Source organism: Babylonia areolata, chromosome 1 (genome assembly GCF_041734735.1).
Source record: "Babylonia areolata isolate BAREFJ2019XMU chromosome 1, ASM4173473v1, whole genome shotgun sequence".
Taxonomy (NCBI): Eukaryota; Metazoa; Mollusca; class Gastropoda; order Neogastropoda; family Buccinidae; genus Babylonia; species Babylonia areolata.
Genome location: NC_134876.1, coordinates 2,244,478 through 2,271,977, shown reverse-complemented (window position 1 = coordinate 2,271,977; position 27,500 = coordinate 2,244,478). Strand labels below are relative to the sequence as shown.

The window sequence follows — 27,500 nt, the reverse complement described above, 5'->3', positions numbered from 1 at the left end:
TCTAAAATTGTGATGACATGCTCTTTTTACCCCAACTGAAACATTCACTTAGTACTGCACAGCTATCAACTTGAAAATTAATCAAACGTCTTGAAACCTCACATTTTCAAGACCTTGTTGGGTTTCGATGTGATTAACTTTGTCAAAAATAGTGCTGAGGGCCAAAGCTTGTACAAAAGCCATTCAAAAGCATGTGTGTGTGTCTGTCTGTGTCTATGTATGTCTGTGTGCGTGTCTGTGTTGCTATGTGTAAGTGAGAGTGTAAAAGTGTATGTGTGTGCGTGCGTGCGTGTGTGTGTGTGAACTTTCCTTAGTTTAAGATCTTTTCACAATACGTGATTTTCAACAGATGTGTGTGTGTGTGTGTGTGTGTGTGTGTGTGTGTGTGTGTGTGTATGCGCGTGTGCATGTGCATGTGTGTGTATGTGTGTGTGTGTGTGCGTGTGTGTCTGTGTAAGCTTTCTTTCGTTTAACGTCTTTTCACTATTCGTGATTTCAAACGGATGTGTGTGTGTGTGTATGTGTATGTGCGTGCGTGTGTGTGTGCGTGCGTGCGTGCGTGCGCGCGCGTGTGTGTGTGTGAGAGAGAGTGCATGTGTGTGTGCGTGCATGTGTGCACGTGTGAATGTGAGTGTGTGTGTATGTGTGTGCTTGTGCACACCATGAACCTGCATATACCTATTCCCACTTAATATGCATTCATAAACATGATGATGCAACCAGCACACCAGTAAAGAAATCAATGACCATACATACCTGCTGACTCGGCTGGAGTTGAACATCTTGGGAGGCGGTTTGAAGAGCGTGGGCTGTTTCCCCTTGAGGGCGTCGTGAATGTAGAGGATCCTCTCCTGGATCAGCTCCCTCATCTTCTTCACCCACTGCTGCTTGCTGTCCAGGTTGTTGGCCTGTTCAGGCAGGGGATAAGTTGGGGTTTTGTGGGGTTTTTTTTGGTTGTTTTCTGTTGTTGGCCTGTTGAGGCAGGGAATAAGTTGGGGTTTTGTGGGGTTTTTTGGTTGTTTTCTGTTGTTGGCCTGTTGAGGCAGGGAATAAGATGGGGTTTTGTGGGGATTTTTTGGTTGTTTTCTGTTGTTGGCCTGTTGAGGCAGGGAATAAGATGGGGTTTTGTGGGGATTTTTTGGTTGTTTTCTGTTGTTGGCCTGTTCAGGCAGGGAATAAGATGGGGTTTTGTGGGGATTTTTTGGTTGTTTTCTGTTGTTGGCCTGTTCAGGCAGGGAATAAGATGGGGTTTTGTGGGGATTTTTTGGTTGTTTTCTGTTGTTGGCCTGTTGAGGCAGGGAATAAGATGGGGTTTTGTGGGGATTTTTTGGTTGTTTTCTGTTGTTGGCCTGTTCAGGCAGGGAATAAGTTGGGGGGGTTTCTTGTTGTTTTCTAACACTTTGTGCTCCTGACAACTGACTTTCGTTTTCAGTTTATTTCTCAAGGAGGCGTCATTGTGTAAGGACAAATCCACAACATACGCTACACCACATCTGCTAGACAGATGCCTGACAGCAGCATAACCCAACACGCTGGTAAGGCCTTGAGTGCATGTGTATTCCTGTAACTATCAAACTGGGATTTCTTCTGCAAAATTTTTGCCAGAAAACAATACTTCTTGTTTGTTTGTTGTTGTTGTTGTTGTTGTTTTTTGTTTTGTTTTTCTTTTCTTTTTCTTTTTTTTCTGCTGCCCCATCATCTGCACCGTTTCAGTGGCATTACTCCCACGCTGCTCATTTAGATTCCCCCATACATGGCCACACCCTGGTTCGTCCATCACAGTTCCAGCGTCAGCAGTCCACAGGGAGCCATCGATGTTAGGTCGCCAGGAGGCCGCACACCGGAGAAGACCGTACACTGCTGCTAAGTCACTTCGGTGATGTTCAATAGTGTCTGTTCTGATTAAGCGTACTTAGGACACCACCTACTAAGCCCCCTGCTGATGACAATAATGGCTTAGTCGCGGAGCCAGACTGAGTGAGCGTCCCTCCCAGAGTGGAGACCACCACCACGTCCCTCAAACAACAGCCCCCCATGAATCTGCCGACACTGAAGATATTACCAGGACTCACCCGAAGCACAGAAGTGGAAGGGTATCAAAACTGAGGCCACCATGAGAACAGGGCATGAAAGGCCACAGACTTTGAGACTGTTTTGTTTATAATGATGATGATGGAGGAGGAGGATGACAATGACGATGTTGCTATGGAGGTCCATTTTGGTTTGGGACTGTGTGACAAGGCTGTACTCTACGCTTTCTGTCATAATGATATCCCAGCGTTAACCAGGCCCGAGAGATACAGACACTTGTAGTGTTGGTCAGGTAATTAGAGCAACACACCCAAAGACGCATCCTTGAAGTGGATGACACTCGACTGTGTGGTCCCAGTCTACCCATTTAAGCCCACAGCACACTCAACTCTGGGTAGGAGCCAGCCACGGGCCAAAAAACCCACCTTTGCTGGGATTCAAACCCGCGTCCTCCCAGACGTCAGTCAGCGACGCTAACCACTTCGCCACGGCGGCTGGTTGAGAACAATACTTCTGTTGTTGCCATGGGTCCGTTTGCAGTGCGTGAGGTACTTGCTGCACATGGGACCTTGATTTATTGTCTCATCCGAACAGCGAGATGCTCAGTTTGATTTTTCCAGTCAAACTGGGAGAAAGGGCGAGAGCAGGATTCGAACCCAGACCCTCAAGGACACTGTACTGGCAGGTAAGCATCTTAACCATTCTGCCACCTTGCTCCTGAGTACTGATTTATCCCCAACACATGGTTGCTTCCCTTGAACCGAGCATGGCTATTTCTGTACAGCAGTGGGTACGTTAAATTTCATTTTCTCACTCAGTTGTTTCCACACTCAGTGTTTTTAGGTTGTTGGCTTTAGCCTGTACATTGTTCGCCAGTGTTCTCATGGTGATTGAGTGTGTTTTTGAAATGTAATGTTGTGTGCGTGTTTTGCGTACGAAGTATGGTTTTAACAGTGCACTAAGCTGTTGTGAGGCTGGTCAACACAGACTGCAACAGCTGCACTGATGGGATACAAAGTGTTAACATAATACTTAAATTAATTTGAACAAAATACAAGCAGAAAATAGAATTGCAAAAAAACAGGAACAAAAGCACATCTCTCTCTCTCTCTCTGTGTGTGTGTGTGTGTGTGTGTGTGTGTATCACAATTAGGCATGAAACAAGAAGCAAGTTTGATAACAATACAATACAATCATGTTGATAAAGTGTACATATCATATCACACAATAACCACAAACAAAATCTCTTGTATATCCTTTTTTTTTTCATGTTAGATACATAAAACAATACAAAAATATGGAGCAAGAATGAGAAAGAAAATATTACAGTATAAAAGAAAAAGGAAAAAAAAAGAAAGAAAAAAAAGAATTGGCCTCACCTTGAGAATGATCCTGTAGTCTGAAATAGGGGCTCTCCCAGTCCACAGTGCAAACTTGGTCTCGTCGCCCTCTATGTGCTCCGTGATGTTGATTTCGGAGATCTGCACATGTGTGTCATAGAATCAGTTTTCAGTTTCAGTTTCAAGGCCAAGACAGGTGTCAATGAGTGCAGGCTGTTCCATATATGCTACACCACTTCTGCTTTGAAAAGAAAAACAAGAAAAAGAAGAAAAAAAGGAGAAGCAGATACCTGGTCTGTGTCCAAACCCAACATGCTGGTAAGCCCCGTGAGAAACTCCCCTAGGATTGTGTGAGACATTAACATGAAATAACATAGTCAAACAAAACAAACAAATAGAGGAATACATAAATACATGATATGGTAAAATGAAAGACATATAGAAGACAAATGACTAAAAGACATTAACATGAAATAACATAGTCAAACAAAACAAACAAGTAGATGAATAAGTAAATACATGATATGGCAAAATGAAAGACATGTACAAGACAAATGACTGAAATAGAATAAGAATGAAAATAAGATAAGAAACATAATATCAGTATGCAGGCACAGTAGAAAAGAAGCTACTATGGCTCATCATCACAGTTTTCTTTCAAGTTCACACACACACACACACACACACACACACACACCCACACACGCACGAACACACACACATACACACACACACACACACACACACACACACACACACATACACTCATACACACACAAAAATGGCCCCCTCCATACACTCCCCACCCCTTTCGTTTCTTTTCAAACTTTTCTCAAGCCTTCTGTCTAGACCTGTTCACATTTTTGGCGTTCTTCCCTTTATTTCAGAGTTGAGTATGCATATGAAAGTTGGGTGTGAAAAGTGCTTCTCATTTGTTTCTGCACAAGACTTCAGCGCTCTGCAAATCTTTATACATCTGTTAAAGCTATCATGATTATCACCATCATTATCATTATTATTACTATCACTGTTTTCATTTTTAGTAACACTAATGGTATTGCTATTATCAACATTATCATCATCATCATCAGCATCATTATTATTGTCAGCATTATTCATATCATCTTTACCATTATCATTCAAAACAAACAGTCCCAAACACCACCCCACCACACAACACACTCCACCCCACTCACCATCATCTTGAACTTGTATTTGGCCTTGCTGCTGCTGTTCTTCACCCATTATTACTATCATTTTTTAAACAAATTGCCCAAAACACCCCTCCCCCCACCAAACTACACACTGTACTCACCATCATCTTGAACTTGTGTATATACTTGGACTTGACCCTATTGTATTTCACCCATTTTCATTTTTATAGATATTATAATTATTATTCAAACAAATTGCCCCGTACACCACCCCACCAAAGCATCCACTGAAATCACCATCTTGAACTTGCACATGTACTTGGACTTGCCACTGCTGTTCTTCATCTAATGTTATCATCAGCATCATTATCATCATCATCATCATTATTATTATTATTATTATAACAAATGGCCCTGAACACCACCCCACCAAACCAACACACTGAACTCACCATCATTTTGAACTTGTACTTGGGCCTGCCACTGCTGTTCCCCACCCGTTACCATTATCATGACTACGATTATCATTATTATCATTATCATTGTTATCATTCAAATACATGTCCCCAAATACCACCCCCACCTCCACCAAAACCAACACACCTACACACCGAACTCACCATCATCTTGACCTTGTACATGGACTTGGACTTGTCGCTGCTGTTCTTCACCAGTTATTACTATTATTTTTCAAACAAATGGACACGAACATCATCCCACCCCCACCAAACCAAACCACACCACACACCCCACCGAACTCACTATCATCTTGAACTTGCACATGGACTTGGAGTTGTCGCTGCTGTTCTTCACCAGTTACTACTATTATTTTTCAAACAAATGGACACGAACATCATCCCACCCCCACCAAAACCAAACCACACACCCCACCGAACTCACTATCATCTTGAACTTGCACATGGACTTGGAGTTGTCGCTGCTGTTCTTCACCAGTTACTACTATTATTTTTCCATCCCCACAAAAACCAAACCACACACCACCCCACCCACCCCACCGAACTCACCATCATCTTGAACTTGTACATGTACTTGGACTTGCCGCTGCTGTCCTTGACCTCCTTGGAGAAGAGGAGGCAGACGTCAAAGAGGAAGAGGCGACGCTCGCGGCCTTTCCGGATGATCTGCTTGGGGTCCCACACGGTGAAGGTGTCCTGGAGCAGAACCTCCCCCAGGGCCTCCAGGCTGCCCTCCACCCCGTCCAGCATCGACAGGTGCATGGCGTCGTTGGCCTTCTTGGGCACGTTCATCATCACCTCCAGGCCATCCTGTCAACAGGTAAGAGGAATGGGATCAATTATTGTATCACTGTATTACTCTTTTTTTGTCACAACAGATTTCTCTGTGTAAAATTCTGGCTGCTCTCCACTGGGAGAGCGCGTTGCTACACTGTGAGCACCACCCTCTTTTTTTTCTTCTTTTTTCCTGCCTGCAGTTTTGGGGTGTTTTTTTTGGTTTTGGTTTTTTTTTTCCTATCGATGTGGCTTTTTCTAAAGATTTTTGCCAGGGCCAACCCTTTTGTTGCAGTGGTTTCTTTTACATGCACTAAGTGCATGTTGCACATGGGACCTCGGTTTATCGTCTCATCCGAATGACTAGTGTCCAGACCACCATTCAAAGTATAGTGGAGGGAGAGAAAATACTGGTGGCTGTGCAGGGATTTGAACCAGTGTGTTCAGATTCTCTCGCTTCCTAGGTGGACACGTTAACTCTACACCTTCACTCCACATAATGATAATGATTGTGACATTAATGTTAATGATCATGCATGGCATTGTTCACCTTCTTGGGCACATTCATCATCACCTCCACACCGCCCTGTAGGATGAGAGTTCAGTTCAATTCAGTTCAGTTCAGTTCAGTTCAGTTCAGTTACTTCAAGGAGGCATGCGTCACGTGTGTGAACAAATCCATTACTTACCCTACACCACATCTGCTAAGCAGATGCACCTGACCAGCAGCGTAACCTAAGACCCTTAGTCAGGCCTTGAGGGAAAAAACAAGGGGGGCTTGGGGCAATACATAAATAAATGGATGCCATCAAATCAATGAATAAATAAACTGGAATAAATAAGTACATAAACCTAAAAATAAGAAATGAAATAAAATCGATAAACAAATAGATAAAGAAATAAAATGAAGTGCAGAAGGAAAAAAAGGTTGGTATATTTATCATTATCCTGTAATGAGATGAGGAGAATAGTGATATTAATTGTAAGGATGATAATGATAATAATAATCATGAAAATCATAATGCCCATCACACTATCAAGCATCAGCAAGTGCTGGGCTTCGCTCGCCTTCTTTGGCACACTGATTATCATGTCCAGACCATACTATAACCAGTTTTGTCACACACGTGTGTGTTCACACATGTATGCCAGTGCAGTTTGAAAAGTATCTTCCCTTTTCTCCAAGTTTGACTGGAAAATCAAACTGAGTGTCCAGTCATTCGGATGAGATGATAACCGAGCTTCTGTGTGCAGCACGCACATGGCACACTGTAAAAGAACCCATGGCAACAAAAGTGTTGTCCTCTGGCAAAATTATGTAGTCACTCTGATAGGTATACAAACATATATATATATATGCATGCACTCAAGGCCTGACTAGCGTGTTCAATTATGCTGCTGGTCAGGCATCTGCCCAGAAGATGAAGTGTAGATTTGTCGGAATGGAGTGATGCCTCCTTGAAAATCTGAGAATGAAACTTGTTTGTGTGTTTGTGTGTGTACACGCTTGTTTGTGTAAGGTGTACTTGATGCATGTGTTGTTTATGCATCCATAACTTACGTTGTGAACACCACAAGCTCCCTACTGGGGGTATGTCAGCATCAATCAACGTTGTCATTGTTATTAATATCATGCATGTGTGAACATGTGTGTGTGTGTGTGTATGTGTGTGTGAGTATGTATGTATGTATGTGTGTGTGTGTGTGTATGTGTGTGTGTGTGTGTATGTATATATGTATGTATGTGTGTAGGTGTGTGTGTGTGTGTGTGTGTGTGTATGTGTGCACATATATGTGTGTGTGTGTGTGTGCGCATGCGTGCACATGTGTGTGTGTGCGCGTGCGTGCGTGTGTGCACATGTGTGTGCGTGTGTGTGTGTGCATGTTCAAGCATGTGTGTGTGCGTGAAAGTGTGTGTGTGCATGCATGCATGCATGCATGCATGTGTGTGTGTGTGTGTGTGTGTGTACCTTGATCTCCCCGGTGTGCTCCTGGCAGCAGGTGAGGAGGTCCTTCAGCAGCAGCTGGTACTTGGTCACCCTCTGCACCGGCTTGATCAGGAAGGACGCCAGGGGCTCCGGCATCTTGTACTTGTGCTGCATCTCCTGTTCAGCAACGTCGTCATCGTCATCATCATCACGTTTCATGTTCATGTTTTGATCAACGCTTTTGGCTCCTTCTAGAGCATGGAGGATTGGACTGCAATGTTAAACAACATGTCCCAACTCAGGAACATGCAGTCATCATCATCATCATCACCATCGTCTTTTTCTTCTCCTTCTTCTCCTTGTTAAATGAAATCAAACAACACACACCACAGACCTGGTTGCTCCAGTGACTGGTCGTGGTACCAGTTCAGGAAGGAGAGGCAGTGAGGAAAGAGAAAAATAAAGGAATGGGGAAGAAAGGAGGAAGGGAGGGAAGGGGGCGGGGGGGGGGGGGGAGAAGAGAAGGAAGAAAGGAAGGGAAGAAGAGAAAAGTAGAGAAATGAAGGGAGGGAAGGAAGGTGGGAGGGGAGGGGTAGAGGAAGGAGAAGAGGAAGACAGGAAGGGAGAAAAGAAGTGAGAAAGAGAGAGAAAAAGGAAGAAAGAGAGGGAGGAAGGGAGGGAGGGAGAGAGGGGGGGCAGGGGAATGAACAATGGGAGGAAGGATGTGAGATAGGAAGGAAGGGAGGAAGGGGGAGAGGGATGAAAAGGGAGAGAAGAAGGGATGATGGAAGGGAGGGGGGGAAGGAGAGACAGAGGAAAGGAGTGAGGAAAGGGAGAAGAGAGTGAGGGAGGGATGGAGAGAGAGAGTGGGGGGGGGGGAGAGAGTGAGGGAGGGATGGAGAGAGAGAGTGGGGGGGGGAGAGAGAGAGTGAGGGAGGGATGGAGAGAGAGAGAGTGGGGGGGGAGAGAGAGTGAGGGAGGGATGGAGAGAGAGAGTGAGGGAGGGATGGAGAGAGAGAGTGGGGGGGGGAGAGAGAGTGAGGGAGGGATGGAGAGAGAGAGTGAGGGAGGGATGGAGAGAGAGAGTGGGGGGGGGAGACAGAGAGAGAGAGAATGATGGAAGGAAAGGAGTGGTAAGGAATGATGGAAGGAAAGGAGTGGTAAGGAATGGAGCAAGGAAAGGAGTGGTAAGGAATGGAGCAAGGAAAGGAGTGGTAAGGAATGGAGCAAGGAAAGGAGTGGTAAGGAATGGAGCAAGGAAAGGTGTGGTAAGGAATGGAGCAAGGAAAGGTGTGGTAAGGAATGGAGCAAGGAAAGGAGTGGTAAGGAATGGAGCAAGGAAAGGTGTGGTAAGGAATGGAGCAAGGAAAGGAGTGGTAAGGAATGGAGCAAGGAAAGGAGTGGTAAGGAATGGAGCAAGGAAAGGAGTGGTAAGGAATGGAGCAAGGAAAGGTGTGGTAAGGAATGGAGCAAGGAAAGGTGTGGTAAGGAATGGAGCAAGGAAAGGTGTGGTAAGGAATGGAGCAAGGAAAGGTGTGGTAAGGAATGGAGCAAGGAAAGGTGTGGTAAGGAATGGAGCAAGGAAAGGTGTGGTATGGTAAGGAATGGAGCAAGGAAAGGTGTGGTAAGGAATGGAGCAAGGAAAGGTGTGGTAAGGAATGATGGAAGGAAAGGAGTGGTAAGGAATGATGGAAGGAAAGGAGTGGTAAGGAATGGAGCAAGGAAAGGAGTGGTATGGTAAGGAATGGAGCAAGGAAAGGAGTGGTAAGGAATGGAGCAAGGAAAGGTGTGGTAAGGAATGGAGCAAGGAAAGGAGTGGTAAGGAATGGAGCAAGGAAAGGAGTGGTAAGGAATGGAAAGGAAAGGTGTGGTAAGGAATGGAGCAAGGAAAGGAGTGGTAAGGAATGGAGCAAGGAAAGGTGTGGTAAGGAATGGAGCAAGGAAAGGTGTGGTAAGGAATGGAGCAAGGAAAGGAGTGGTAAGGAATGGAGCAAGGAAAGGTGAAAAAGGAAGAGAGGGGCAAGGAAGGGAGTGAGGAGGGAAGAGGGATGAAGAGAGAAAGGAAGGAAGAAAGGGAAAGAGAGAGAGACAGCGAGAGAGAGGGGGAGACAGAGAGGGATAGGGGTGGAGGGAGAAAGGGAGACAGGAAGCCAGGGGCTGAGACATCTTGTACAAGTCTATGCAGCATCTCCTGTTCATCATCAACATCACACACACTTTCACTGATCTGCTGCTGCAGTAACTGCTCTGGATAGAGGAGACATAGAAGAAAGGGAAGATGAAGGAAGGATGGAAGAAAGCAAGCAAGGAGGGAAGAAAGGAAGGAAGGTAAGAAGGGAGAGTGGAAGAACAGACCGAAAGAGTGTAGAAGTGTACTCACACACATCAAAAGTTCATAACCTAAAATATGATTACAAATACCATAAAATTGTCTTCCTTTTTTCATTTTTCTTGTTTGGTTAGTAAGCTGTTTTCATGGTCTATTCCTTTGTTGTTCTTGTTGTTGTTTTGTAATCTTACCTCAAAGAAAGAGCCAGCCTGTTCAACAAGCAAGGCGTTGGAGTCTGGTTTGTTCTTGCAGTATTTCACGTAGATGGAGAACTTCTCGGCCTGAAATCACATGACACCAGTACAGAGTCAAGCCTGAGTATACACTTACATAATCATATGCACACACAGAGAAATAAATATGCACTCACACACACACACACACACACACACACACACACACACACATGCATACACACACGCACATACAAACACACACACACACATACGCTCAAGCATACACACACACACAGACACAAAATACACATGCAAACATATACACATACACAGATGTTGAAACACCGAACTCTTACCCATGTCACAAAGCAGTGGCCCACGTCCTCTGGAATTGTCTCATATTTCTCCAGTTCTTTCAAGAAGACACTGCACACAGGAACACACACACACACACACACACACACACACACACACACACACACACACACACACACACACATACATACACACCCAAAAAAAATAAAAATATAAATAAACATGCACACAACACACACACACACACACACACACACACACACATACGCACACACACACACACACACACACACACACACATGCATAACACACACATACACACACTCTGTTGACATTTTGTTAACAGCAGGAATGCAGTATTGAGACGCAGGAAATTAAATACACACGTTAAAGATCCTGCAATCCATGTCAGCATTTGTTGGGTTGTGAAAACATACCCAGCATGCACACCCCCAAACACAGACTTCGGCTGCTTATACAGTGGGGTAAATAAATAAAATGGTCATGCACGTAAATATCAACAGAGGTCGGCATTAACCGTTGCACATTATAGGAAGAAGAAGTAGAAGAAATATACTTTTTATACTGTTATCTTCAACAGTTTGGGAGGTATGAATGAACTAAGATCACAAGCGTGATTGTTTTCCATTTTCCTGAAAATGTTCTCAGCATTGAGCACAGCAAATTGTTTCAGCAGTGATTAAAGTCTTAAAGACCAAATCAAGGATGCAGAAGGCTGTTAACAGTGTGCATGATTTAAAAGTTTTAAAAAATTCAACCTGTGTCTTCTCTATTTCTTCAAACAGAAAAAAAAAAGGTCTGCTACTTACTCCTTGTGGAATTCATAAATTTCATCCATGTTGCCGAAGAGAACCTTCTCCTTGCCGTAGATCCCATTTGGAACATTGTTGGCTGGTTCTGTCATGGATTTCATGTAGGTCTGCACACAGTTATGAGCACAACAGTCATCATCGTCTCACCCGCGGAAGGCATATGGCTGGGTTAAGAATAGCCAGACATATAAAAGCCAGACTTTCTTGTCTTTGTAACACATCCATATGCTGATAAGAGGCTTGAGTGGTAAGGAAATTAATGCCACTGAGAAACTGTTGCATTTAGTGCAAAAGAACAATGAAAACAACAACAAAAACCACTTCAAAATTATCACCCAGCTTCTCTTTCTAAATTTCTGACACAACAAGACATCAATAAGAAGCCTTTGCTGTACACATTTAACAGTGAAAATAAATATATATAAAGCAGATTATTCCATTATTCATCAACAAACTACACCATCAAACATGAAGAAAGGAATGAAAACAAATAAATCTCACGTTTATACAGTTTTCCAGATCTTTGACATACGTCCTTTCTGTCTGCAGGAGCTCGGCCATAATGAATCTGTAAAAAAAAAAAAAAAGATGAAAAAGAAAGGAGAACATAGTGCAAAAGCTCAAGAGTGATGGAAAGTACATCCATACATACACAAAACACACAACTCTGTATGTCCTACATGTGTGACATAAAACATGATGCAAGAAGCATACACACACACACACACATACTCACACACAGACACACAAACATACAATCTTAAGAGCAATTGACACCATGTACACAAATCACCCAACTCTTCCAATGCTTGTGAAATAAAATTAAAAAAAAGATGCAACAATCAATATACACACATACATGCATGCACGCACACATGCACAAAGCACACACACACACACACACACACACACACACACACACACACACACACACACACACACAAACTCAGACACACACACCAGTGATCCACTTATTTATTCAAGCCGCAACTGAACGGTTGAAAGAACAACTACCAACTTCATGATCAGCAACATTTAACATAGGTTTTGAAAGTGGTCTCCCTTTGCACACTGCATTGCAATGATGCACACACTGTCAAAACACAAGCATGCACGCATACACATGAATTCAAAGCTGTATGTATGCACATTTACTCACATATATACCTGTATTTAACATATGCATTCATGTAAACATGTATACATGTGCACAATTATGCACACACACATACACACACAGACACACAGACACATGGACACACACACACACACCACTTTTCCAACACATTATAAAAAAAATAATAAAGACAACAACACCAAAACCTCACTCTCTTCTCCTTGCAGATTTCCGTTTTTCTTCCGTCAGCTCTTTGGGGTGATGCTGTAGCTTCTCTTCGATGGAGGAATCACTGTGTCGCTGCTGGTCTTTGTCCTCCTGCTGTTGCTGTAAGCACCCACAGTTTTTAATGTATCTTCTTCGTCTGAGCACAATTGGCCTCAAAAGCAAGCTTTCCCTCCTGAATTCGTACACAACAACACAACACACAACAGCTTTGACACTCTTTTTAGCAAGTACTGATTTCTCCGTAACACCCAGCTGCTTCCCTTGGACAGAGAACTGCAGTGATTAAGTTCAGTTTCGCTTTCTCAGTCAGTTGTATTCTCATTCGGTGCTTTTAGCTTGCTGGCTTTAGTTTTATACAAGAGCACAATAATAATAACTACAACAAAAACAACTAAAAAAAAATATTAAAAAGTAATAATAATGATAACAATGAGAATATTAATAATAGTAATGAAAATAGAATATAACTTTTTTTTAAAGATAAATAAGAATAAATTCATAGGTCCCATAGGAATAAATAAGAACAAATTTATAGGTTCTGTAGCGTTTTGGGGTCAGTAATTCACATGCACAGAGTCTCTGGCTCAGCATGAGAAGGTGGGGCCCAATACTCTCCTTCTGTTCTTTTAGCCTTCCCCACCCCAGGTCAGGTAGCCCCATTCACTGGGTAAAGTGCCTTCCCCACCCCAGGTCAGGTAGCCCCATTCACTGGGTAAAGTGCCTTCCCCACCCCAGGTCAGGTAGCCCCATTCACTGGGGTAAAGTGCCTTCCCCACCCCAGGTCAGGTAGCCCCATTCACTGGGGTAAAGTGCCTCCCCACCCCAGGTCAGGTAGCCCCATTTACTGGGGTAAAGTGCCTTCCCCACCCCAGGTCAGGTAGCCCCATTCACTGGGTAAAGTGCCTTCCCCACCCCAGGTCAGGTAGCCCCATTCACTGGGTAAAGTGCCTTCCCCACCCCAGGTCAGGTAGCCCCATTTACTGGGGTAAAGTGCCTTCCCCACCCCAGGTCAGGTAGCCCCATTCACTGGGTAAAGTGCCTTCCCCACCCCAGGTCAGGTAGCCCCATTCACTGGGTAAAGTGCCTTCCCCACCCCAGGTCAGGTAGCCCCATTCACTGGGGTAAAGTGCCTTCCCCACCCCAGGTCAGGTAGCCCCATTCACTGGGTAAAGTGCCTTCCCCACCCCAGGTCAGGTAGCCCCATTCACTGGGGTAAAGTGCCTTCCCCACCCCAGGTCAGGTAGCCCCATTCACTGGGTAAAGTGCCTTCCCCACCCCAGGTCAGGTAGCCCCATTCACTGGGGTAAAGTGCCTTCCCCACCCCAGGTCAGGTAGCCCCATTTACTGGGGTAAAGTGCCTTCCCCACCCCAGGTCAGGTAGCTCCATTCACTGGGGTAAAGTGCCTCCCCACCCCAGGTCAGGTAGCCCCATTCACTGGGGTAAAGTGCCTTCCCCACCCCAGGTCAGGTAGCCCCATTCACTGGGGTAAAGAGCCTTCCCCACCCCAGGTCAGGTAGCCCCATTCACTGGGGTAAAGTGCCTTCCCCACCCCAGGTCAGGTAGCTCCATTCACTGGGTAAAGTGCCTTCCCCACCCCAGGTCAGGTAGCCCCATTCACTGGGTAAAGTGCCTTCCCCACCCCAGGTCAGGTAGCCCCATTCACTGGGGTAAAGTGCCTTCCCCACCCCAGGTCAGGTAGCCCCATTCACTGGGGTAAAGTGCCTTCCCCACCCCAGGTCAGGTAGCCCCATTCACTGGGGTAAAGTGCCTTCCCCACCCCAGGTCAGGTAGCTCCATTCACTGGGTAAAGTGCCTTCCCCACCCCAGGTCAGGTAGCCCCATTCACTGGGTAAAGTGCCTTCCCCACCCCAGGTCAGGTAGCCCCATTCACTGGGTAAAGTGCCTTCCCCAAGTACACAACACTCTGCTGAAATGATGAAACCATGATGATGATGATGATGATGACGACGACAATGACAACAACAACAATAATAATAATAATAATCAAAAGAATAATAATGATACTACTACTACTACTAATTATTATTATTATTATTATTACTATTATTATTATTATTATTATTATCGACAATAATGATAATGATGATAACAAGAACACCAGTGATAATCATGATAATAATCATGATAACAACAGTGACTAACTCAGGCGTGGTGGGCCTGAAACCATGATGACAATAACAATACTGATAATAATAACACTACTACTACTACTACTACTATAATGCTAACAATAACAATGATAATAATAATGACACTACTACTATAACTACTACTACTGATAATGATAATCATCATCATCATCCCTACCATAATGATAATAATCATAACAACAGCAACAATAATAATCATCGTAACAACAACAACATTAATGATAATAATAATTATAATTAAGATGATGAGAAGAAGAAGAAGAGCAACAAGAAGAAGCAAGAAGAGCCACAACAAGAAGAGTGAGTGACTACCTCAGGCGTGGTGACCCCCAGCTTGCCCTCCAGCTGCACACGGTACTTCTCCATGCGGGAGGAGAAGTCCTTGTAGCGGTTGTCCACGGCGCCACACCATCCCAGGATGCTGCTGGAGTGCAGGTTGCCCTTGGCCACAAAGTCGTCCGCCAGCTGAAGCAGCAGCTTCACGTTCTCCCGAGTCTCCTGGAAAAAATCAGGACGGCACGCAGAGTGTTTCAGTATTTCAGTTTTCAAGGAGGCGGCGTCAAAGCATGACTGTTCCACTGATTACTACTTACTCACCCCCCACTCCTCACAAAAAAACAAAGTAATAAAGAAAAAACAACAACAAAAAACCCCAGTATGCTGAAATATGTTTGAAAAGATAAAGTATATAGTATTACACCCACTTTCAAAAATCAATTCCACCCCACCCCCCATCTATTCCCCAAAAAAGAAAAAAAAACTGAAAGATATTCTAAAATACTTTACAGTTACACTTCCTCAGCTCCAGGACCTTACCTTGGCACGGTTCCTGAACTCATAGTGTTCCTTCAACAGTGCCTCTGTCTCCGTGTTGCTGGAGCCCAGGTGTGTGTGAGAGGCCAGGTAGGTCTCTCCATATTCTTCGATCCAGTCCAAGGCCTGCCACACCCAACACATCATGAATACTATATACTTCTTCTTTTTCTTTGTTCATGGGCTGCAACTCCCACGTTCACTCGTATGTACACGAGTGGGCTTTTGCATGTATGACCGTTTTTACCCTGCAATGTAGGCATCCATACTCCGTTTTCAAGAGTGTGCATGCTGGGTATGTTCTTGTTTCCATAACCCACAGAGCGCTGATATGCATTACAGGATCTTTAACGAGCGTTTTTTCTCTTCTGCTTGCATATACACGAAGAGGGTTCAGACACTAGCAGGTCTGCACATATGTTGACCTGGGAGATCGAAAAAATTTCCACCCTTTACCCACCAGGCGCCATTACCGACATTAAAACCTGGGACCCTCACCCTCAGATTGAAAGTCCAATGCTTTAACCACTCAGCTATTGCACCCGTTGTGCTATGTACATATATCTTGTCTTGTCTATGATCCTGTGGTAATCCCTATACAGGGCAACAATCCATAATATGTAAGCCAACCTGAACCTTCTATTCCAACCACAAGCTTGAGTTTTGAAATCAGCTCTACTGTGTTTAAATTTGATGATGACAACTGCATCCAAAGACAATATTTTGATATTATGGGAATGAGCTCAGAGCTGAAAGGTGCTCCTGATATAGTAGGTTAATAATGCCTGCTACATCTTGGTGCTGCTTCTATCCTTTTCCCTTCAGCTTTCAGGAATGAAGAACTACTTTGTTGTCTAAGTTAGAGAAATCAACAGCGGTGCGTACACACATATGTGCACACAAGAACACACACAGAGACACAGACACACACACACACACACACACAAACACACACAATCTCTCTCTCTCTCTCTCTCTCTCTCTTACACACACACACACACACACACACACACACACGCACACACACAGAGTCTCTCTCTCACCCTCTCTCTTTCAAACACATACATGCACACACACACATGTGCAGTCTCTCTCTCTCTCTCTCTCTCTCTCTCTCTCACACACACACACACACACACACACACACACACACACACACAGAGTAACATAGAGAACAAAAGTAGACCAAACCACACAGAAAAAATTGAGATCCTGACCTGCTTGGCGCTCTGTTCAAAGAGGACGTACTGGTGGCACTGCTCCAGCTTTCTCTTCTTCACCGTCCAGTACTCTATCACCAGGTTCTCCTGTTGCAGCAGTTGGTCCAGTGTGGCTGTACAAAACAAACACTGTAAGTGTGTTGTGCTATGTTGTGTTGTGCTATGCTGTGCTGTGCTGTGTTGTGTTGTGTTGTGCTGTGCTGTGCTGTGCTGTGCTGTGCTGTGCTGTGCTGTGCTATGTTCCAGCTTTTTCTTCTTCACCATCCAGGTTCTCATGTTTCAGCAGTTGGTCAAGTGTCGCTGTGCAAAACAAACATTGTAAGTGTGTTGTGCTGTGTTGTGTTGCGTTGTGTTGTATTGTGTTGTGCTGCGCTGTGCTGTGCTGTTTTTGTGCTGTGCTATGCTGTTGTGCCATGATGTGCTGTACTGTGCTGTGCTGTTTTTGTGCTGTGCTGTGTTGTTGTTGTGCTGTTCTGTTCTGTGCTGTGCTGTGTTGTGCTGTGCTGTGCTGTGTTGTTGTTGTGCTGTTCTGTGCTGTGCTGTGCTGTGCTGTGCTGTGCTGTGCTGTGTTGTTGTTGTGCTGTTCTGTGCTGTGCTGTGTTGTGCTGTTCTGTGCTGTGCTGTGCTGTGCTGTGCTGTGCTGTGCTGTGCTGTTCTGTGCTGTGCTGTGCTGTGCTGTTTTTATGCTGTGCTGTGTTGTGCTGTGCTGTTGTTGTGCTGTGCTGTGCTGTGCTGTGCTGTTCTGTGCTGTGCTGTGCTGTGCTGTTCTGTGCTGTGCTGTGCTGTTCTGTGCTGTGCTGTGCTGTGCTGTGCTGTGCTGTTCTGTGCTGTGCTGTGCTGTTTTTGTGCTGTGCTGTGCTGTTGTTGTGCTGCGCTGTGCTGTGCTGTTATGTGCTGTGCTGTGTTGTGCTGTGCTGTGTTGTTGTTGTGCTGTTCTGTGCTGTGTTGTGTTGTTGTTGTGCTGTTCTGTGCTGTGCTGTGCTGTGTTGTTGTTGTGCTGTGCTGTTTTTGTGCTGTGCTATGCTGTTGTGCCATGATGTGCTGTGCTGTGTTGTGCTGTGTTGTGCTGTGCTGTGTTGTTGTTGTGCTGTGCTGTGCTGTGCTGTGCTCCAGCTTTCTCTTGTTCACCGTCCACAACTGTATCATCGGTATTGCAGGGAAGTCTGCTGATATTGTGAACTGCCCAGGGTAGAAGGGGTTAAACAAGTCTTTATTCACCTCTATCTATCTTGATTGCTCATTTCCACTGTATCACCCTGCTTCATCTTCCCATGTAGCACTCTTCTTGTACTCTGGTATTCCAGTGAAAAGCTGGCGAAACTTAAACCATGTGAAATGATTGTATGGCAAATTGTTGCAGATATTTTCAGCACTTATTTTTACTCTCTCTTTTCTTTTTTTTTTTTTTTTTTTTTTTGACACTTAATTGATTAACCCCTTGAATGCCCCAAGATGAAAATTTCCATCAGTGTCATTGGCGGTATTCTCCAGTCACAAAACTATTGAATTCATGTGGAATTGTTGTAATTGCCAGTGTTCATTTTCCTTTCAGTAAAGTATAGGTTATGTATACTTTCTTTTAGTCGTTTACATGCTAGAATTTCGAAAAAGAAATTACAATCTTCTGTGAGCAAAGCATCCTTTGGCAAACAGCTGTCACTGAACATAACACAGACTGGCCACTGAAAGGATCAAACGGATATTTTGTCATCCACCAGGATGATCAGCTCTTGGCCACACACATGCATCACTTTTTCTTTAACCCTTCTCTCTCTCTCTCTCCAACTCCCTTTCAAGCTCACACATGTACCGGCAGTTCTCCATACCTTTAACATGTCCCTCAGGACTGCGGAATTTCATCTGCACGCCCAGGAAGTGCAGATTTCTGTTCACGTACTTCAGAAAGGTTTCTGCAGTACGTCGGGCAAGGGTGCAGGCCTGGAAGATAGAAAGACATTTATCAACTTAGCAGATTCCCTCCCCACCCCCACCCCCCCAAAAGTGAATGAATGAATAAGAAGAGGGGAAGACAAAGTCTATGTCTCATTCTTTTTTCTTTTTTTTTTTTCAATAAGTTACAGAAAGGGTAGGGGAACTGGAAATAAATACACACAATCATATTCAGCAAAAAACGTACAAAAACACAAGAATGAAATCCACATTCATGCGCACATGCCAGCACGCGCACACACATACACACTTGCAATTATATTCACCAACATATACACATTTACATTCTCTCTGCCCCCCTCCCCCCCTCCCTCCTTCTCTCTCACACACACATACACACACACTTTCTCTTTTACTCTCTCTCCTCACACACACACACACACACACACACACACACAACAACAACAACAACAACAAAACCACACAGACACAAACACACACACACCACAAAACCAGAAAACACACACAGACATACATCATATATATATAACAAATAGTAAAGAGTGGTAACTCTCTCCATTCACAAGGTACATAATTTCAAATCAGTGCTGCTTATGCTACCGATTCAGCTAGCACACAGGTAAATAAAAGGTACATTGGAACAAACCCAGACACTTCCTCAAAAAGGAAGCGCCGGGCCTGTCCTTATACCGATCATTTGACACGTGCACGCAGCAGCAAAGACAGAAGAAATGTGCAGACACAAATTAGCTTTTATTCAAGACTGGCATAGCCTCTTTAATCCTGAACAAGCCACAAAGAACACATGAACAATACAGAACAAACACATGGTTGCCTCGGTGATTTTTCAACTTGAAATTAACAAATAATGAGGCCAGGAGATGAAATGATTAACAAATAGTAAAGAGTGGTAACAATATATATATATATATATATATATATATATATATATATATATATATAGATAGATAGATAGATATAGATAGATATAGATATATATATATTCATTAGGCTCACAAAACATCCACATAAAAAAACAAAAAACACAACAAAAAAGACCCCTCCCTGCTGTCACTGTGCTGCCCCCCACCCCCAACCCCCCCCAAAAAAGAGTCCCTGTGGACAAAAACAAGCACACACCCTGAACAGATGAAACTTTCAACTAATATATTCTTTTTGCAAAATATTTTGTTTATAACTGCAGAATAAATAAAATCAAACCATGTATAGAGCACTTTCTGCATGATTTAAGAAATAATCGTAAAGTAGAAAGATATATGCATTTAATGGAAATGTTAAGTGTGGTCTTGATGAGAAAATGGTATCCATATATAACTTCTTGAAATGATGTAACCCCTAACAAAATATAACGACACATCAAAATGCACATCAATATATGAATATGTAAGAATGCAAGTATGAAAATGTGTATGTATGTGCATGTGTATTTATGTGCACTTATGTATCTGTAGTAATAATGTTTAACATGACTATGTAATGGGTGTTTATGTATTTGTGTATCAATTACTAAAGGAAATGAGTTGATACATGAGATATTCCATATGTCTATAGAAAAAAAAGGATATAAAAAACAACAACAACAAAGCACTCCCCCCATAAAAAGTCCCCATAGACAACAACAAAATTACGTATTCTGAGTAAAGCCTCTTTAAGCACTCCCCGCCACCAAAAAAAAGTCCCCACAGACAACAATAAAATTATGTATTCTGAGTAAAGCCTCTTTAAGCACTCCCCCCACCAAAAAAAAAAAGTCCCCACAGACAACAACAAAATTACGTATTCTGAGTAAAGCCTCTTTAAGCACTCCCCCCCACCAAAAAAAAGTCCCCACAGACAACAACAAAATTACGTATTCTGAGTAAAGCCTCTTTAAGCACTCCCCCCCACCAAAAAAAGGTCCCCATGGGCAAAAACCAAAACGTACCCTGTGGAAGGCCTCTTTCTGCATTCCACCCTCATCCCCCCCACCCCTCAACCACTTTCCCCCACCCCTCATCAAAAAAAAAAAAAAAAAAAATCCCCATGGACAAAAACCCAAACACATACCCTGAGGAAGGCCTCTTTCTGCATTCCCCCCCCCCCCACTCCACCCCCTCACTCTCCCCCACGCCCCACCCAAAAAAAATCCCCATGGACAAAAACCTCTTTCTGCACTCCCCCCCACCAAAAAAAAAAAAAATCCCATGGACAAAAAACAAAATGTACGCTGAGGAAGGCCTCTTTCTGCACCCCCCCCCACCCAAAAAAAAAAAAAATCCCCATGGACAAAAACCAAAACACATACCCTGAGGAAGGCCTCTTTCTGCACTCCCCCCCACCCCCCCAAAAAAAAATCCCCATGGACAAAAAACAAAATGTACGCTGAGGAAGGCCTCTTTCTGCACTCCCCCCCACCCAAAAAAAAAAAAATCCCATGGACAAAAACCAAAATGTACGCTGAGGAAGGCCTCTTTCTGCACTCCCCCCCACCGAAAAAAAAAAAATCCCCATGGACAAAAACCAAAACACATACCCTGAGGAAGGCCTCTTTCTGCTCGTTGTGCTTGTTGAGCAGCTGCACCAGAAAGGCGGCGCGGTTGGCGCTGTCCGACTTGTCCGAGCTGCACCAGTCCTCGTCACGCTTGTAGTCCCTGTCAAGGGCCTCCAGAACGGACCACACCTGCAGGGAAAAACACGCCAGTGAAGCCAGCGATGATGATACCCCTGAAAACCGGAGTATGTCTGCCTACATGGCAGGGTAAAAATGGTCATACACATATGTAAAAGCCCACTAAAGTACATAAGAGTGAACGTGGGAGTTGCAGCCCATGAACGAAGAAGAAGAAGAGAATGGTGATGATAGGAACAAGGATATAATCATGATCAGAAGAAGAAGATGAAGTAAGAAGGAGGAGAGGAGAAAGAGGAGGAGGAGGAGGAGCAGAAGAAGAAAAAGCAGAAGTATCATAATAATGGTAATAATAATGAGAAGAAGAAGAAGAAGAAGAAGAGGCAGGAGAAGAAGAATTATATTCATGATGATGAAGAAAAGGAAGAGAAGAGGCAGAAGAGGGAGATGAAGAATTATAACAATGGCAATGATTATGATAATGAAAAGTAGAACAAGCAGAACGTGGAAGAAGAAGAAGAAGAAGAAGAGGAGGAAAATTATCATAATCATGGTAATAATATTGACAATGAGAAAAAGAAGAACAAGAAGAAGAAGAAGAATGTTAATAACAATAAATTACTTTGATAATGATAAATAAGTCTAAACTGCACTTTAAAATATGGCTTTTAAACCAACCCGTTTCTAAAATATCTGGACAAGATTAAGCACTGTATACATACTTTATTTTCATAAATACCCTTTTTGCAATTTCATTTGTCTCGGGACAAGATTAAGCGCTAGACAACTACCATCATGTCATCATTACCCTTTGATCTGATTCTGGACTAGGCATACTTTCTTTTCATGCCTACTGTTTCCTGCAATTTCATTTTTCTCTGAACAAGACTAAGCACTGCTACACAAGCACCTTAATTTCACTATCACCCTTTACATGCCCGGCTGTCTTGTACCAGTTGGTGAAGGCCATGACTGGTTTCTGCCTCTCCTCATTTGTCTCCAGACAAGTCTAAGCGCCAAAGCAAGCACCTTTATTTCACTGTCACCTTTTACTTGCTCTGCGGTCTTGTATCAGTTGGTAGAGGCCCAGAACAGTTTCTGCCTTTCCTTATGTCTCTGGACAAGACTAAGCACTGTATGAATACTTTCTTTTTATCAGTTAATACCCTTACCTGCATTTTAATAAAATATGCCTTGGGACAAGACTAAGCACCTTTATTTCCTTTCCTTCAGTCCCTCCACTGGTTGCCTGTTTCTGATCGAATAGACTATAAGCTATCCACTCTGACCTTTTCTGCAGTCAACGGATCTGGCCCCAAGTATCTTTCTGAACTCCTCCATATCAAAACCTGTCTCGCCAGCTCTGTTCTTCCTCTGATACTTGACTTCTCAGGATACCTCACATCAGAAGTAAGACCTATGGACACAGATCATTTTCTTTTCAATCACCAAAGATGTGGAACCAGCTCCCTGATAATCTCCGTCATTCTGATTCCCTCGCATCTTTTAAATCTCGTCTCAAAACTCACCTTTTCCCTCAGCAATAAGTTCAATTGTGTGTGTGTGTGTGCGTGTGTTTGTGTGTGTGTGTGTGGTCACATTTTGGTGTGTGCATGTAACACTGATGTAATATTTTATGTTAGCAAAAGCGTTTTTGTAAAGCACCTAGAGCAGATTTCTAGACAGTGTACTATATAAGTATTCACTATTATTATTATTATTATTATCACCCTTTACCTGCTCAGCAGTCTTGTACCAGTTGGTGGAGGCCATGACCAGTTTCTGCCTCTCCTCATTTGTCTCTGGACAAGACTAAGCACCACCACAAGCACCTAAATTTCCTTATCACCCTTACCTTCTGAGCAGTCTTGTCTCTGTACAAGACCAAGCACCAAAACAATCACCCGTTACCTGCTCGGCAGTCTTGTACCAGTTGGTGGAGGCCATGACCAGTTTCTGCCTCTCCTCGGCGTGGTACATGAGCTGCTGCCAGGCCAGGGTCACGTTCTCCGCCATGGCCCGCACCAGGTCGGCGCTGTAGTGCTGGCTCTGCAGCATGGACTCCGCACGCTGCGTCACCTGCACCACGCTGTAGTGCGTTTTCTGCAACAGTTTGGGTTTTAGTTTCAGTTTCTCAAGGAAGGCATCACTGAGTTCGGGCAAATCCATACTCGCTACACCACATCTGCTAGGCAGATGCCTGACAGCAGCATAGCACACACACACACATACACACACACACACACACAAAACAAAAACAAACAAACAAACCAACAAACAATAGGACAGATTTTTTTTAAAGTGTTGAGCAGACCTCGATGGCCATCATGAACTGTTCATGCTCCTTCTTGAGCTGCTCGGCCTCCACCAGGTTGTTGGGGCACATGAAGCTGGCCGTCAGCATGGACTCCCCGTTACGCACCCAGCACACCACCTGCCCACCAACAACCAGGTATGTATGTCACCACAGTATGACACAGAGAGAGACACACACAGACACACAGACACACAAAGACACAGACATAGACACAGACACAGCCGTCAGCATGGACTCCCCGTTACGCACCCAGCACACCACCTGCCCACCAACAACCAGGTATGTATGTCACCACAGTATGACACAGAGAGAGACACACACAGACACACAGACACAAAGACACAGACATAGACACAGACACACACACACACACACACACACAGCCGGCCGTCAGCATGGACTCAGACACAGACACGACACATACAAACATACACACAAACACAGAGAGGCCCAGACACACATATACACACAGACACAGAAACAGACATAGACACAGACACCGACAAACTCACACACACACACACACACACACACATGAAGCTGGCAGTCAGCATGGACTCCCTGTTACCCATCCAGCACACCACCTGCCCACCAGCACTGTGCAGGTCATCATGGAGTAACACACACACATACACAGAGAGAGACAGAGAAAGAGAGAGGCACAGACACTCACATACACACAGACACAGAAACACACACACACACACACACACACACACACACACACACACACACGCGCGCGCGCGCGCGCAGGCACAGACACACACACACACAAACAAACACACACACACACACACACACACAAACACCAACCACCACCACCACCTCCCACCCCCCTCACTCCCTCCGACCTCTCCCCCCCTCCCCCACCCCCCAGCACTCATCCTGGGTCTTTTCACCTGTCTGGCTTCAGTCTCAAAGTTGCGGAGCTGCACGCACTGTTCCAGTCGCAGGCGTTTCTGTTCCGCCATGCTCTCCAGGTCGGCCTCTCGCTCGTGCAGGTACTCCATGAGGGCCTGGATGCCGCCCCCTGCGTCGTACTCTGCGTCGGACATCAGCTGCAATGCGCACAGGAACGAATAAATAAAGGTAGACGTGTTGATGTACAGCCTGCACACATGTACATGTATGTTGACATACATACATCCATACATACACACATGCATACATACACACATGCATACATACATACATACATACACACATACATACATACATGCATGCATGCATACGTACATACATACATACATACATGCATGCATACATACATACATACATGCATGCATACGTACATACATACATACATACATACATACATACATACACACACACATGCATGCATACATACATACATACATACATACATACATACATGCATGCATGCATGCATGCATACATACACACATGCATACATACATACATACATACACACATACATACATACATACATGTACATGTGTGTTGACATACATACATACATACATACATTGTATGAGCTCATATCACAGACTGACATAAGTTTACAGTTGGGCCAACAGCAAAGTGAGAGCTGTATTATCAATGGTTTCTCCACTGCAATGGGAAATCATTTACAGCATAGTCTTCTGTGAAGGACTATGACTCTCAAACTATGAGGCAAAATGCAGTGGCTCTTAGTGCTGCAGCCTTGGGGCCTAGTTTGTCACTGGGAACCATTCCAACGCTGACAGTCCTAAAACCCTGTTGGCCAAGAGAGTGGGGATGTCAACTGGGCAAGACACTCTCCACTATAATGAAGTTCAAGAGAGTGGGGATGTCAACTGGGCAAGACACTCTCCACTATAATGAAGTTCAAGAGAGTGGGGATGTCAACTGGGCAAGACACTCTCCACTATAATGAAGTTCAAGAGAGTGGGGATGTCAACTGGGCAAGACACTCTCCACTATAATGAAGTTCAAGAGACTGGGGATGTCAACTGGGCAAGACACTCTCCACTATAATGAAGTTCAAGAGAGTGGGGATGTCAACTGGGCAAGACACTCTCCACTATAATGAAGTTCAAGAGAGTGGGGATGTCAACTGGGAAAGACACTCTCCACTATAATGAAGTTCAAGAGAGTTGGGATGTCAACTGGGCAAGACACTCTCCACTATAATGAAGTTCAAGAGAGTGGGGATGTCAACTGGGCAAGACACTCTCCACTATAATGAAGTTCAAGAGAGTGGGGATGTCAACTGGGCAAGACACTCTCCACTATAATGAAGTTCAAGAGAGTGGGGATGTCAACTGGGCAAGACACTCTCCACTATAATGAAGTTCAAGAGAGTGGGGATGTCAACTGGGCAAGACACTCTCCACTATAATGAAGTTCAAGAGAGTGGGGATGTCAACTGGGCAAGACACTCTCCACTATAATGAAGTTCAAACCCAGATAGTCAGGACAGCAGATGCCTCTTCTGCTGTTCTGGTGGTCATAGGTGGACATGACTGACCATCATACATTGATGTATGACCATACACATGACCATGCATGTTGACATACATACATACATACATACAACCACACACACTTATATGCATATGGACATATGCATATAAATACAAATCCTCATGCATGACATGTACCTTTTGAATCTTCTTAAACCTTTTTGTAAAGATCACAGAGTTGTGTAGTGTGATGTACAATAGAAATGTCTTTTTTTTTTTAATGATGTAGTTGTAATGCACACATACATGCATTCTATTCTATTCTACACCACACCACACCACACATGCATACATCATCATCATCAGTATCACCATCATCACCATGATGATGATATCATCATCATTATCATCACCATCATCATTATCATAATCACCATCATCATTATCACCATCACCATCATCACTATAATCATCACCATCACCATCATCACTATAATCATCACCATCATCATCATCACCATCAGTATCATCATCATTACAATCACCATCAGCAGCAGCAGCAGCATCATCAGTATCCCCATCATCATCATCACCATCATCATCAGTATCCCCATCATGATCATCATCATCACCATCACCACTATATTCATCACCATCACCATCAGCAGCAGCAGCATCATCATCATCACCATAATCATCACCATCATCATTATCAGTATCCCCATCATCAACATCATCAGTTACCTGGCAGAGGTCCTGGCCGCGTTGCAGCATCATCATCATCATCATCAGCAGCAGCAGCAGCAGCATAATCATCATCATCATCAACATCATCAGTTACCTGGCAGAGGTCCTGGCCGCGCTGCATCATCACCATCATCATCATCATCACCATCACCATCCCCATCATCAACATCATCAGTTACCTGGCAGAGGTCCTGGCCGCGCTGCAGCACCTCAAAGGTGCAGTTCTGGACGTGCAGCACACGGTCATTGTGCCGCTGCAGCAGCTGCTCCGCCTTGGTGCCGTCGTTCACCATCTCCATGTGCTGCAGCTCCTCCCCCCACATCTCCAGCTGGGACGACACCTGCCGGAATATGTCATCATCATTATTATTATCATTATCATTATTATTATTATTATCACCATTATCATTAGTAGGATTATTATAATCTACAGACTGACATAAGTTTACAGTTGGGCCAACAGCAAAGTGAGAGCTGTATTATCAATGGTTTCTCTGCTTATGTGGAATGATGGCCTAGAGGTAACGCCTCCGCCTAGGAAGCAAGAGAATCTGAACACACTGGTTCGAATCATGGTACAGT

At 44.1% G+C, this 27,500-nt stretch overlaps 1 protein-coding gene across 1 annotated transcript in view; it reads right to left on the bottom strand.

The window, feature by feature from the left end:
* LOC143296284 (kalirin-like) overlaps nt 1–27,500 on the bottom strand; it is a 450,295-nt gene that overhangs the window by 414,344 nt on the left and 8,451 nt on the right. The window contains exons 3-20 of the mRNA XM_076608165.1: nt 27,098–27,259; nt 24,663–24,821; nt 23,761–23,880; nt 23,358–23,549; nt 21,351–21,497; nt 18,733–18,844; nt 16,904–17,019; nt 15,690–15,812; nt 15,186–15,371; nt 12,685–12,800; nt 11,858–11,924; nt 11,354–11,463; nt 10,565–10,634; nt 10,224–10,313; nt 7,746–7,880; nt 5,551–5,811; nt 3,411–3,512; nt 757–908 (exon numbers count right to left, since the gene is read on the bottom strand). Coding sequence (XP_076464280.1) covers nt 757–908; nt 3,411–3,512; nt 5,551–5,811; nt 7,746–7,880; nt 10,224–10,313; nt 10,565–10,634; nt 11,354–11,463; nt 11,858–11,924; nt 12,685–12,800; nt 15,186–15,371; nt 15,690–15,812; nt 16,904–17,019; nt 18,733–18,844; nt 21,351–21,497; nt 23,358–23,549; nt 23,761–23,880; nt 24,663–24,821; nt 27,098–27,259 — 2,420 coding nt within the window. The remainder of the gene's footprint in view (nt 1–756; nt 909–3,410; nt 3,513–5,550; nt 5,812–7,745; nt 7,881–10,223; nt 10,314–10,564; nt 10,635–11,353; nt 11,464–11,857; nt 11,925–12,684; nt 12,801–15,185; nt 15,372–15,689; nt 15,813–16,903; nt 17,020–18,732; nt 18,845–21,350; nt 21,498–23,357; nt 23,550–23,760; nt 23,881–24,662; nt 24,822–27,097; nt 27,260–27,500) is intronic.